The sequence below is a fragment of the Tympanuchus pallidicinctus genome, unplaced genomic scaffold (assembly GCF_026119805.1).
Source record: "Tympanuchus pallidicinctus isolate F22 unplaced genomic scaffold, pur_lepc_1.0 scaffold3, whole genome shotgun sequence".
NCBI lineage: Eukaryota > Metazoa > Chordata > Aves > Galliformes > Phasianidae > Tympanuchus > Tympanuchus pallidicinctus.
The window spans coordinates 78149518-78163827 of record NW_026294747.1 but is presented as its reverse complement, the minus strand read 5'-3'; the positions used below and the strand labels follow the sequence as shown (position 1 = coordinate 78163827).

General features: G+C 37.8%; 1 protein-coding gene across 6 annotated transcripts in view; it reads left to right on the top strand.

Annotated features, from left to right (window-relative positions):
- LOC128087161 (macrophage mannose receptor 1-like) overlaps window positions 1-14310 on the top strand; it is a 33643-nt gene that overhangs the window by 3380 nt on the left and 15953 nt on the right. For 5 of the 6 annotated variants that reach the window (XM_052696494.1, XM_052696491.1, XM_052696493.1 and 2 more), the window contains exons 3-15: window positions 245-418; window positions 1986-2150; window positions 2988-3101; window positions 5330-5476; window positions 6193-6375; window positions 6886-7043; window positions 7432-7542; window positions 8585-8700; window positions 9110-9258; window positions 12153-12352; window positions 12660-12787; window positions 13042-13129; window positions 13699-13834. In XM_052696494.1, the coding sequence (XP_052552454.1) occupies window positions 245-418; window positions 1986-2150; window positions 2988-3101; window positions 5330-5476; window positions 6193-6375; window positions 6886-7043; window positions 7432-7542; window positions 8585-8700; window positions 9110-9258; window positions 12153-12352; window positions 12660-12787; window positions 13042-13129; window positions 13699-13834 (1869 nt within the window). The remainder of the gene's footprint in view (window positions 1-244; window positions 419-1985; window positions 2151-2987; window positions 3102-5329; window positions 5477-6192; window positions 6376-6885; window positions 7044-7431; window positions 7543-8584; window positions 8701-9109; window positions 9259-12152; window positions 12353-12659; window positions 12788-13041; window positions 13130-13698; window positions 13835-14310) is intronic. The other variant, XM_052696492.1, reaches the window with a different exon arrangement.

The following is a 14310-nucleotide window of genomic DNA, read 5'->3' as shown; positions in this document are numbered from 1 at the left end:
AATTTTATAGTACAAAATTTTTATAGTACAAAATTGTCTCATTTCCAGTTGTTACAGATGGTGATTTCATGAGATGATGGTAAATTGCAAGATCTATGCAGAGGTTTTGTGAAAGACTGCTGATAGCAGTAGGTGTCCAGTTACACTAACATAACATGTGGAATACTTCCTCTGCAAAATTTTTAGGGAGTAGTGATGGGTAGAGATTCTCTCACTCATACTTTCATTTGTTTTATCCCTGTAGATCTATTTACACTGCTAGGAAACTCCCATGGAGCTCCGTGCACCTTTCCTTTTCAGCTGAATGGGAAGTGGTATGCAGGGTGCACAGATGCTGGCCGGTTGGACGGCTTGCTGTGGTGCGCAACGACCCCCAACTTTGACATCGATCACTTGTATGGGTTCTGTCCCATTGGCAGTAAGTCCTAAATGCTGATGTAGGTGCTGTAATGCAACACTATTAGGTAAATATAACAATATGGGGGTAATGTTTCTAACATGGAAGGGAAAACTATGGTAGTTGCATTATTTTACTAAGAAATGTCTATGCCATATCATAATCTTCCGTACAGGGGAAAAAAAAAAAAAGTCACGCTGGAATTGCTGGGATACGTCACTAAGTAGCTAACAGCTGGGAGAAGGCCAGTAGGCTTTAGATATGGCTGTATTTAGCTAAAGCATTTGAAAATTGAGAAGCTGTTCAGAGTGTAATTATTCCAGTGTCATTGCTACTTGTGATATCATCATTCCTGTTCTGTGTCACAAAATTGATAAACAGTTCATGGCAAGAGGCTGGTGTTTTTCTGAAAAGCAAAAAAGGGAGAACTGTCTCACAGATCTTCCTAGAATGGCCATTGACAGCTTTCTCCTGTCATGCTTCCTAACTGATGACTTCTCTGGGTTCTGCCTCATAATCTACTGAAAGCCGTAAGTAAATGTACGTGCATCTGAGAGCAGAATGAAGGGCATTAAAATATGTAGTTACTGAAAGTGCTGCCTCGTTTTGCGATGCTCTACCATAGACCCACATTTGCCATTTAGTAGATGGGAAAAATCCAATTCTATTCATTATCAACTGCCAACCACCACCGTTTTTTTCCCTGACAGTACTGAAAATAATTTCCTGTTGCAGTTTTGCATGCAGTGCCTTCAAAAAAAAAAAAAAAAAGACCCAAAACATTCTTACTACATGAATGGAAATGCATGAAGAAGTTGGCATTATATAACTGTTGGACAGTATAAGCAAGACAGTTGGGTCTAGAATTAAAAAAGAATGCTCAGAATAGAAGAAAACCAGCAAGAAGCAGAACTGAAAATTGAATGTTTCTTCTGAAGAATGGTTGAAGAAAGCCATTTTTCTTGACAGAAGAAAATGCTAATGTACAACTTATTGCATATTCAGGGAGAAATTTTGCTAACAGACAGCTCTCAAAAAAACAATTTCTAAATTGAAATGACACATGCAGTGTAGAAATAGGGCACGCCTTTTTTTTTTTAAACTGAATTAATGATGGTGTAAATTAAGGAGGAAAGTTTCCATAGTTGGAAATACTTTCATTTCAGTCCTATTTTAACCAATAATTCGATCAGGTATAGCTTATGAGCTGCTGAAAAGTTTTTCAGAGCAGATAATGACCAAGTTTTGTCGTTTTTTTTTTTTTTAATTGGTTTCTTTAGTTTTTTTTGTTTTTGTTTTTTTTGTTTTTTTTTTGTTTTTTTTTAACCTGAAGAGTATTGAATTTGATTTGGCAGAAAAATTAAAGAATCAAAGCTCGCTTCTGTTAATGTCAGTGGCAAACCCCCTTTTACTTAACAAAGAGTATATGAAGTATATATATATGAAGGGTATTTTTTTTTTTTTAATTGAGGCTTATTTACCCAAAATGTTCAAATTTCATGAGAAATCTTGTAGTTAAATGTTATTATAACATTTTGTAAGATGTTTTTAACAAGCTGCAGTATTAAGTCGTCTTTTTCTCACATAGGCAGTGACAATGACAAATTTTGGAGTACAGATCCCTTGACAGGAACCTTCTACCAGATAAACTTCCAGTCAGCTCTCACGTGGCACCAAGCAAGGCAGAGCTGCAAGCAGCAGAACGCAGAGTTATTAAGTGTCACAGAGATGCATGAACAGACGTATCTGAGAGGTGAATAAAAAAAAACAGTAAAAAGAGCATCAAATAGTAAAAAGAGTTTTAAGACTTCTTGATTGATTGCAAATATTTTGGTGCTTTGGTCACATTACAATGAGTAGATAATGTAACATTAGTATCTGTACTGGCAGAGAAGTATCAAAATTACTGTAAATTATGTTTTTTAAAAATGAGACTTACGAAAGGTGTGGAATTCTTGTTTTAAATTATTTCCATTTTTTTTATAACAAGTTAAGAATTTTCATTTAGTTAAGTAAGACTTGGATCAAGCTCAGAAAACTTTTTAATGTAGCAGTTTGAGAGAAGGGTCTTACAAAAGGATAGTTATTATAGTGAGCAATGAGTGTATGGTTTTTGTGTTAAGAAATCAGTATTCTTCATGAAGACCTAATGGAATAGATTTTTTTTTTTTAAATTACACACAAACTTTATACAAAACACTAATGAAAAACTAAAGACTGTTTCTTCATGCACAGACTGTGGAGGAAGAAGGCTCTGTATTAATTGCTCTGTATTAATTGCACTGAACTTAAATGAACTTGTGAAGTAAATATGAACAACTGCAATTATATCTTCTAGTTTTTGAAGATTACTGTTTATGCATAACAGAGGAATATCATTAAATTCAGATGAAGAAATATGCAACCTAGCCTTTTGCATGTCAACTGCAGAATGGAGTCTCTGAATGTATTACTTTTAAGCACAAATTCTGCACTGAACTTTGAAACTTCTAAGCATGTATTTATTGTCCTCCTGCACAATTTGACACTTTTTGACACAGAACATTTAATAATGAATGTCATTAGAATTCCAGTTCTTTTTGTTCCCTAGATCTGATTGACAGCAACAGATCACCTCTCTGGATTGGATTGAACAGTCTGAATCTCCACAGTGGGTGGCAATGGAGTGGTGGTACTCCTTTCAGATACATTAACTGGGCACCAGGTAGTAATCACTTGTTTGGTTGTTTTGTTGTTTTTTTTCCAATCAGTTTTTAGAATTAATCTTTCCTGAAAGAATGTTGAATGTATATTAATTACAGTCCTTTCACATGTAGTGAAAGTCTAGGAAAGCACTAGCTGTGTGGTAGCTGTAGGGGAACCATTAGGTCACTGCCTGAACCAGTGATAGAGCACTTCGTGAAGGGACGTTGCCAGCCCTGGGAACATAGGTGGAAGCAATTCACCCTAGGTCCTCCCCTCCCTGACTTTATTTAAGGGCTGGCAGCCACAAGAGATGCATCTCTGTTCTGAGATTGCTTTTTCTGCAGTGTTTGGTGAGTCCTGATCCTTGGAAAAGGGTAGGCAATTCCTTTTTTATTGCTGGATTGTGACCATTGTCTGTGTTGTGCAATCCAAGATAACTTTAAAGCAGTTATATCTTCTATTTCCTGTCCTTACAGTAGCATACTAGGACTGCCTTCAAGTCAGCTGAAATCTGCATTTCCAGCTCTTGTAGGGTTATCGGGCACTTAGCCTGCAAGGACTCAGCTGTCAGTGAGGTCAGTCCTCAACTTCTACATTTGTTCTGCTTTCTTCTCTCCACTTTAAAATTTGAGAGAGACTGTAAATAGAGTTCACAGCATTGACTGTTCATCTTTGAAGATCTCCTAATGATTGTCATGGTAACATTTGAAGCAAATGCTGAATAAATGTGCATATATTCTAATTCTAGCCTTTCAAAGGTTCCTTGTATCTTCTAGTTTTGTCTGGCACGGCAGATGTGAGGAAAGCCCAGCATTAAGTCTAGTAGAGGGCCTTCTGCTCAGCTAGTGCAATGCTTCAAGCCTTGCAGAGAAGAGGAACAGTTGGCTCTCGAGCCAAGCATCCCACACTTCTGGAGTTCTTATATTCTCTCTATACATCTACAAAATTCATTACCGGGTATCATTTCTTAAAAGATACTGGCATACTGTGTTTCTGCTCCAAAAAATTAGCTCAGAATTTGCTCTCTGATTTCATGAATGTATCTGAGGTCTTTAAGCTTGTTACCATGTAGTCCTGTTAATGTAACTGTGTCTTTACTTCAAACTGGGTACAAAACAGAGTATCAAAGCTCCCAGTGTTTCATAGGTTGTGAAACTATGATCTGTATCTGTGTATCTGCAGCAGGTCAGATATCACTTCAGTCACAGACTTGCAGAATGGCTTGCACTGGGGGGGGGACGACACGACAACTTCGGAGCTTTCCCAGTCCCAACCTCATGCTGTGGGCAGGGCTGACACTATCAGATCAGGCTGCCTGGGGCCTGAACATCCCAGCATTGAGCACCTCTGGGGATGGGGTGGGGTGCTCACAGCTTTCTGGATGAGCCAGAGTCTTATCACACTCTACATAAAAAATATCTTCCTAATAGCTAAGCTAAATCTCACATCTTTTAGTTTAAAGCCACTCTCCCTTGCGCTGTTGCTATCAAACCGTGTGAAAGAGTCTCCTTCCTGCTTGCAAGCTCCTTTCAAATACTGGGAGGTTGCAATGAGGTTTCCCCAGACCTTTTCCAAGGCCAGCTCACTCAAGCTTTTCTCATAGGCTCCAGCCCTCTGATCATCTTCATAGCCCCCTCTGGATCTGTGCCAAAAGCTCCACATCTTTTTTTATACCAGGGGTCCCAGGCCTGGATGTAATGCTCCAGATGGGGGCCTTATAGGGACAGAATAGGGGGAAATTGCCACCTTTCTCACTCTGCTGGCCACCACTCAGTGTCAAGAATCTTCTGCCCACTGTTTACTGACTGCACAAGAACATCAGTTGTGCTGCAGCTGGTTGTAAGCAGTGTATTTCTTAACAGATATATGACTGACACCTCTGAACAGGCTGATAAAACAGTTGGGGTGAAGGGAGAGGGAGGACTAGCTGCAAATTTTCCATCAGTTGGGATGTCCTGTCTCTTATATGTAAGTTGACCACTCTCACAAAACCCATAGGACTGCCTTCTGAGGCTGTAGTTCTGCAACAAAATATAGCAAAAAATGTGAGTCATGCATCAAACATAAAAAGAAATGTTTTGATAGGTTATTTTAAATGGCATTTCCTTATCTGCGGTAGGAAAATAGTTGTAATGAAATCATGCACCCATAATTGACACATGAAAAAGCTGAAGGTAAGTTGTTCTTTCAGCTGCTGGTGTAAAAACTGTGATATGTTAAAAGTAATTTGTTTTCAAATTTATGAAGGAAGCCCTTCTCCTGAACCTGAGAAACTCTGTGCAGTACTAAATCCCAGAATATATGCTAAATGGGAAAACCGGCCGTGTGAGCAGAAAGTTGGCTATATCTGTAAAAAGGAAAACTCCACACTGGGTCCTTCCAGTCTTCCATTAGGTATGTCGAGCAACCAAAAACAAATTTGATAAAGGTATAATTTTGTTGAGTAGATGGGTTAAACATGTTTTATATCTTAACTCAAATATATTTAAATATTGGAGATGTTCCTGGAACTTAGCAACCACATAAACATTTTTTAATTAATGTTAATAATCATTATTCCAGAGGCAATGATCTAAACCATTATTATTGAAGTCTGCGATACTACAACAGTAGGCTTATGCCATCTTCTTGGTGGGATTGCACATGACCTATAAAAATGACGAACATCAACTTCTTACAGACCACTTTTCTACCATGCTTTTCCCCCTACATTTTTCTCCTCTGGTGATTTATTTAATGAGGCTTATTACAGAAAATGATGTGCAGATAAAATTATTGTGCTGCGGTAGTAATACTTCTGAGAAATGTGTAAAACATCTTAGGATGTGTGTGAAAACGTGTGCTTTTTCAAAATGTTTCCCTGCCTACAAGTGAACACAAATGAAGTCCAGTTGTCACTGTCTCACTTACTGTCTTCTTTTATTTAAATAGAGGATATTTTCTTTAAAAGCACAGTGTGCTGTCTAAAATGCTTTATACACTGAAAGAATGAATAGAAATAGTGTTTATTTATAATCAACAAGTTTTCATCCTAATTAATTAGTTGATTTAAAATGTCATTGTGGCTATCTTACATCATTTAAAAATATGAAATATGTTTTTCTTTGGAGAGGATGCAGAACCTGTTAAATGCCCAGAAGGATGGTTGCCCTATGCAGGTCATTGTTACGTGATTAATAGAGAGCCCAAGGCATGGAAAGATGCCTTAATGTCCTGCAATGAGAGCAATGGCAATCTGGCCAGTATCCACAACCCTGAAGAGCATGCCTTCATACTGTCTCAGCTTGGTTACAGTGAGTATTTCTATGGGATGATGCTTGGGAGAAATGGAAAACTATATAATAGATTTTACAAAGTTTCTTATCTGTTTTATATGAATATTTACACAGAAACAGTTTAGAGCTAAGAAAAATACCCAAACCACAACAACAAACCCACAGAAACAAGAGGAATCTTTAGCACTTTTATTTTTCATTGTTTTCAGTTTGATTTGCATTTGTTTTTCACAGCATGAAGACACTTGAAGGAAATAACATCTCTAGCTCCTGAAGTATTTGCACTGATTGTCTGCCTCAGACACAGTGTAGCTACAGATAGCTTTATCATTAAAAGCCCATTATACTCCAAGGAATCTCATTTCCTGCTGGTATCTCACATTTTGGCTTCTTGGGCGAAGAATGTGCATTAGGTCTTAAAATAAATTCCATTGTTGTTTAATCTAGATGAACTCATATTTCAACTCATCTCCATAAAAGCTCTCCTATAAGACTGTCACGCTCACGCAGGTGGATTTCTGTTTTTAGAAGCCATAGATGAGCTCTGGCTTGGAATGAATGACTTCAGCACTCAGATGTATTTTGAGTGGAGTGATGAGACTCCTGTGACATATACCAAATGGTTGCCTGGAGAACCAACCCGTGCAGTCAATGGGCAAGAAGATTGTGTTGCCATGGCAGGGGAGGTAAAATCATCACACCTATACTGCCTAATTTTTATTTCGAATCACTTTATGAATGCATTAGATCAGGGAATGGTCAGGGATGTCTGTTCTAAATTGAATTTAAAGTCAAATTTGTGATAATGGGGTGGAGAATGGGGGTAAATGTTGGTATCTGGTTGAGGTTGGGTGTTAGATGCTACGTGAACCTTAACAGCCTGACAGTGACATTTAGCATAACCTCAAATTTAAGCAAGAACTTGAAATTCATTCAGAGTACACAGATTCTTATTTTCCCTTTGCAGCAATACTGTAAAAAATAAATAAATAAATAAATAAATAAATAAAATAAAAAATCAAAGAAAACTGATTCTGCCTGACCATGTTTCACTTCTTCTCAAACTGCATGTAGGATGGATATTGGGCGGACAGTGCCTGTGATAGGAAGTTAGGCTACATCTGCAGAAGAGGGCCACTACAGGGAGCTTCAGGAGCAATGAAGACTGATCCTGCTTGTACAAAGGTAAGACGAAACAGAAGCAACATCTGCTTAACAAAAATCCATTCTCTTCACATGCTCCATTTGATGCTAAGGTTCCTGCTGAAGTGTGATTGTAAATCAAGATTGTAAATTTTCACTATGTTGCCTTATTTTTAACAAAGTTATTTTGACGTGTGTTAATGAGTCAACCCTGTTATCTGTAAAAACTTCCCATGAAGGAGTCAAGTCATTTTTGTGGTTCTGTACATACTTCTTATTTTGTTCTCCCATCTGTGGTTATCAAATACATAATAGAGACTGGAAAACGTTTCTCCACATGATGTAGACCATATTAATGAAGCCAAATCAGCACAATGAACTTTTATGAACTGATTTTAATTTTAGGATATGTTTTTCATCATACTGCTTTCCTCTCTTTCTTTTATTTCTCCAGTTTACTACTGCTCAATATTTGGTAGCATTTCCCATCACCCTACACAGGGAAGAGCTGATGTTCATTGCTGGAACAAGGCAGATGCCAAACATTCAGCACAGATATTATTATTATTATTTTTAACTTTTCTAGGGTGAAGCAAGCACACCTTCATTCATACACCATAATTCAGCTGTAATTTTGAATATTTTATCTTCCAGTAATTTTTCTGCTGCCTCTTCAGTCAGACTTTTTAGGTGAACTGTTGAGTGAAATTAGTAAATTAGTTTAGTTGCAGTTCTTTTAGCCTAGAAACATAAAGAATTTTGAGTGTTTCATTACAAAAGGCTATTCTCTTTGATTCTCAGTAAGGAATATTTTGTTCAACTGTTTCTGAATACTTATTCTCTGCCTCTGACTTTCCCATGAGTTAGAAATAATGATTTACTAGTTGACAAAGAGAGGGATTTATATGCATTAAATCTTTCTGCATGCTCACTAAGCTCCAATTATTAAGAGCCTACTGGGTTTCAAATGATATATTATTGCATTATTTTATATTAAAATACATAGATTTAGAGCATGCAGTGCAATTCAAGCACTAAAACACATGTTTTTTGCAAGTGTACTATTACACATTCTTCTTTACAGGGCTGGACAAGACATGGTTCTTATTGCTATCTAGTTGGACATGCACCCGTAACATTTTCAGAAGCAGTGAAAACCTGTGAAAGGATTGGTAGCTATTTAACAACTGTAGAAGACAGGTATGAAAGATTCTAAAAACTATAGTTGTGATGGAATAATCTTGGCATTTTATAAAATAGTTAAGAACCCTTTTGAGAAAAAAAAAAAAAGTGAAACCAGAAGAAAAGAATGCCCATCTTGGAGAGAAGTACTCAATAAATACAGTATGTCTTTTCTGTTGAAATATGTTATCATTTCATGCTTTCCAGTACTCTGGAAGAAAAGACCATAGTTGCTTCTGTCCCACAAAGGGCAGCTTTTCAATGTAGCTCAGCCTCCAATGTCTTCAGAGCTAATACCTCTGATATTCAATCCAATATTTCCTTGAAAGATTAAACCTAAAGGAGTCTTTATTCTTTCCAGTCTTGTGTAGTTTAGGATTCTGAAAAAGTGCTAAGGGAGATTTAATCTTCATCTAACTCATTTCAGGTATGAGCAAGCCTACCTGACCAGCTTTGTTGGTCTGAGCTCTGAGAAGTGCTTCTGGATTGGTCTCTCCAACACAGAAGAGCAAGAAATCTTCAAGTGGGAGACTGGTGAAGGCGTTTTCTACACAAATTGGAACTCAGCAATGCCTGGTACTCCTTCATATGTGCAGTTCTCTGTAGTTTGTGTTTAAAAGTTGGATCTTAAAAGACCCGGGCTAAGGAAGAGATATGTACAGCAATTCTTATGCTTTCAAACGCCATCATGGTTAGGCATTCAGTTACACCTTTGCATTCCTGTTCCCAAGATGTCATGCTGTATGTATTTGCACGTTTGGAATGGATCTTCCCAGTTTTTCTGCTGCCTTGCCATGTATGCTGGCACCTGGCTGTGCTTCCTTCTCTCAGCATCTACAGTCACTCAGGCATGTTTCATCTCAGAGTGAGAGATATAAAGGAAAAGAGACTTAAAGAATGTGTATGCCTTTTACCTTCACATTGGCTTTTCAGCAAAGAGATGTAGGTGCTTCAGACATTCACTGAGACCCCAGATCTTATTCTGGTCTTGACAGTATCTATTCCCCACTGACAACCCTTACTATCACCCTGCAGAGTTTCCTTTCTGTGATGCTGCGTTTAGCTCTCTCTGGCCTTTAGGGTTGTGAAACTAACTGCAAGTGGCCAGGTTTTGGGTTTTCCTCCTGATATTCCAGATATCTGTCTGACTTAGTCTAGCAAATGAGAATATTTCGGTAGTTGATTCAACAGAGTCATAAATTACAGTAAGATCATTAGAAATGTGCTCCAGCTGGTGTCATTTCTAGCTCTGGGATTACTTCTGGGCTCCCCAGGGCTGCTTCCTGGTTACAGGAGTTTAGTCTGCTATGGCAGGGCCTGGAGGCAGCTGGAGCTTGGTGGTGTTCTGCCAGCACCTTTGCATAAGCACTTCTAGCACCACAGGGTTAGTTTCCTTGTTTCCTTTTAATCATTGCAGCTAGTTCTACTTAATGTATGCTATAAGAACCAATTTTAAAAACAAAATGCAGAATAAGCAGGACAGCTTGGCAGCCAGACATCCTCCTTCTCCCCATGCACAAGCAAGCAGCTTGCTTCTCTCTGACTCTGAATTCAGCACTGTAAGTACTTTCTCAATTGCAACTAATTCTATGCTACCAGCTCCCTAAAAAGCTCTCTGTTTTTATAACACCTAAACAAATGGCTAATACGTCTGTTTCACTGTTGACATGGCAGACTTGAGCAGCTGCTGACTCTGAGGTCTACCTGCCCCTTTCTCTACCTCCCAACCCATTGAACTCCCTGCTGCAAGTGGCCAGTCTATATATGACGGAACAATTTCCTTTGCATTTCAGCAGCCTTACACAAATTTCTGCGCAGAAGCCAGCATGTAGTAATCAGGCAACTTTCTTCCCTTCCACCTAGGCATCACAGAGGTGATGCCATCTTTTGTACCTACTGTTCCAACGTTGAGACCATCAGAACTCAGTATCTTAAATGCTCTCCCAGTGTTATTGAGCAAGTAATGCAAATCACTAGGACTTCCTGCCAATTATATTTTCCACAATTTACTCTGATGGCAAGTGAATATTAAATACTCAGTTTCTGATGTGGCAGAATTTCACACCTGTTTCTCATAAATAGGAAGAAAAATGCTCTTTTGAATCACTTGCTGTGGTTGTCAGAGTGACTCTTCACAAGTCTTTATAGGGCTATTTTCTGAAATGATTTGTGCTACTGAGGAAATTTGTGTTGTAATACTAAACTCTTTCCCAATTAGCCATTATTTTTAAAACACATCTAGGATGACATATTTGAAAATTCTGCCTTTGAAATATTAACTAGAAGTGTCTATGGAATATGACACTGTAGAAATAGTTATTTCCTGGCTCCTCGTTGCTTACAAGAGCAAAATCAAACTGAGTGTAAAAGATTAAAATGATAGAATTGAGGAAAAAAAACACATAAGAAACAATGCAGTAAGAGTTTTTAGACTCTGAGGTTTTCAGCCTCAGGTTGCAAAGAGCTTTTTGCCACTCCAATGTAATCTCTATTTTTTTCCTTCTATTTTTTAAAACTTGTCTTCATTGTTAACTGAGGAGGAGTTGATACTGTGCAGTGCAGCAGTGCAGCACTATGCTGGAAGTACCTGAGTTAGCTCCCTGGGAGCCATTGGGGTTGCAGTGTAGCATCACACTTAGATAAAGTGCCTGGGTCTTGACAGTGAAGGACTGTGTAAATGAACTGCAAAGCTCAGACTCGTTTGGTCCTTTCAGCTTTGTACTGGCACAGCTGTGCTACTTATGCTACAGAAGGCAATTCACTTAGAATTGCTCAGAAATCTCTGCAGTTTTTTCAGTTCACAGTTTAGGCAAAGACTTAGGATGGGATTTGTCTTATTAAAGTTAAGCTAAAAAGAAGTTTAATATCTTCTTTATAGCAGTGGTCAAGACTACACAAAGAAAAAAAAAAAAAAGACAACCAAAACAAAACTACAACAAAACAAAACAACATCCCAACAAAAGTGGGATGAGTTCTCAGAATGTGAACACTTGGGTACCTCACAGGCAGGGAATCTAGAATTTTGGCTAGGCTAAAAGCTTAGAAGCTAAGATTGCCTTTAAGTAATAGACAGAAGTTGCTTTTGATAGAGTCATAGATCATTGTCCCACTGGTTTCAGAAGCAGAGAATGAGGTGTTGAAGATTGCATTTCAAAAGGATGCACGTTTCTTGGTGCTCCTCATCTCTCCTGGGTGACAGGCTGCTAAATGCTTGCTGTGAGTGGTGTAGGAAAGAGCTAGCTAGGTGTGGGGAGGTTAATGCCCTTAAGCTATAATGCTTTTCAAAGGGGAAAAGCAGTGCTCTTTGTTTTCCTCTTTTTAGAAAGCTTCTCCACTGAGCAGACGCTACAGATAATATTTCAAACAGTCTTTTGTAAATGAATTGCGTGAGCTGTAGGGGAAAAAAAAAAAGGAAAAAGCAGGGGAACTACTTGAAAACATATTTTAATTTTCTTTTATATTTCACAAAGGGAAAGAAGTAGGTTGTGTTGCCCTGAGGACTGGAAGTGCAGCTGGACTATGGGATGTTCAGAACTGTGAACTAAAGGCAAAATTTCTCTGCAAAAAAACAGCTGAAAAAATAACTCGTCCGCTTGCTCCTGGAAAAAATTCCAATTTCAAATGTCCTTTGGGTTGGAATACAAGTAATAGCACTACTTCTTGCTTCAGAGTAAGTGTTTTTTTCCTATAATCCTTCTAATGAGACGAAAGAGTTTCTAACTGATAAAAAGTCCAAGCTTCAGAGAATGACACCTCATTGTATGAATGTAGTGAGCTTTTATTCAGACTGCCCAAGGGAATCACTGCAATGATCTCTGTATCAGTGATACTTAGGGTTATCTGAGTAGCGTATTCTTTAATCTGTGTTATACATGATAATCTTAATGTAATATTTTCCTATTTTGATTGTACAAGGCAGTCAGTGGACTTATTTTTATACTTAAAACACAGTTTTCTACTTTAAAATTTATTTACAGACCTTTGTGAGAGAAAAAAATCATAAGAAAACATGGTTTGAAGCCAGAGATTTCTGCAGAGAAATAGGAGGAGATCTCGCTGCTATTAATAGTGAAGAAGAGCAAAGAGTGATAGAAAACTTAATAACGTAAGTAAAATAAATATTTAATAACCATTTAGTCTTTGAATCCTCTGAAGCACTTATACCTACCTCACTATTACAGACCAAGTACCTCCTAGCTCGTCCTTGCAGCTGTTACATACACTTACATCATTGGTTTCAAAGCATTGGGTAGTCCTCAAATCCTTCAGTAAGTGTGAGAGCGACAGTTCCATGTGAACTACGTAACTAAACACAGCTAATGTGTCCTTTTCTTCACAACATATCTTTTCATGTTCTAGGAAGAAACTGCCATCATCTCAGCTTTTCTGGATAGGTTTGCAGCGTTTGGATCCAGATGGTGGGCTGTCCTGGAGTGACAGATCCCCGGTGAGAACTCAACATTCCTAGTTTATTTCAGTTCTGACTCACTGTTAAAGTTATTTTCATGACTGGCACTGATGAAAGTTGTATTGAGAATTACCAGGAATCATTGCCTTACCATTGGGTAACCCTAAATCAGTGTTCTTCGTACTCATTTGAAAAGAAAAAGGTTATAAACCACGAAATTAAACCATCAAAGCAGTGATAACATGAAGTTCCAGAAAGGAGATAAATAGGTGGTAAGTAGATGAGAATCATCTCTCCTAATTTTGTGTGGTTGTGGTGATATATTGCCGCATTCCTTTCCCTGCTATTGATTTATAACTTCATTTGATTCCAAACCAGAGCAAAAAGGTTTAATGTGACTGCTGGAGTCTGCTGAATGCTGTGTAAGATGAGAGCTTTTTTTTTTTCCTTACAAAATGCTATATTGCTTTGACAGCCCACATGGACTGTGCAACCACACAAAGAAAATGAGAGGTTTGCAACTTTGGAGCTACCTCTCTTTTCTTCCAGAGTTCAGCTATTTTCCCTGTTATTGCTATGATTTTTATTCATATCTGTTTCTACTGTAGGTGAGTTACATGAAAGCAATTTCTTTTTACGACGCTCCATTAGAAAATTGCGGGGCAATCAGCAAAGAGCATTCCGTCTCCTGGATTAACATGCACTGTGAATACAGTCAGGACTGGATTTGTGAAATAAAGGAAGGTAAGATAAATTTTACTCCAAGATCCCTCTAGAAAACCATTTCTGTTGCAGAATTTCATATTTTAGGATAGTGTTGTGCAAGTTACATGCTCAAAGAAAATCTGGTTGATTTATAGGATGTCTGTATGTGGAACAATAGGTCAAAATATATTCATTCAGAATACAATGCTTCAACTGAAAATTATCAATCTTGTTTTGCCTTATTTTTAAAACTTTATGTTGTATGATAATTTTTGTTTGTTTGTTTTCCAAAATGTAACTACTGCAACTACAGAGAAATAAGAGAAGAATCTGTTATGGCTTTCTACTGAGTTGCACATTTCAGAACATTTACTTTGGTGGCTGTCTTTAGGCTCCTTCACGCAATGTGTGAGAAGCAGTGTTCAAAGTGATACCTCTCCATTGCAGACTATTTTTGTGCTTGTTAATTTTTCAGAATAATCTGATTCCCATTTATTCATTCTGTCTCATCTTCT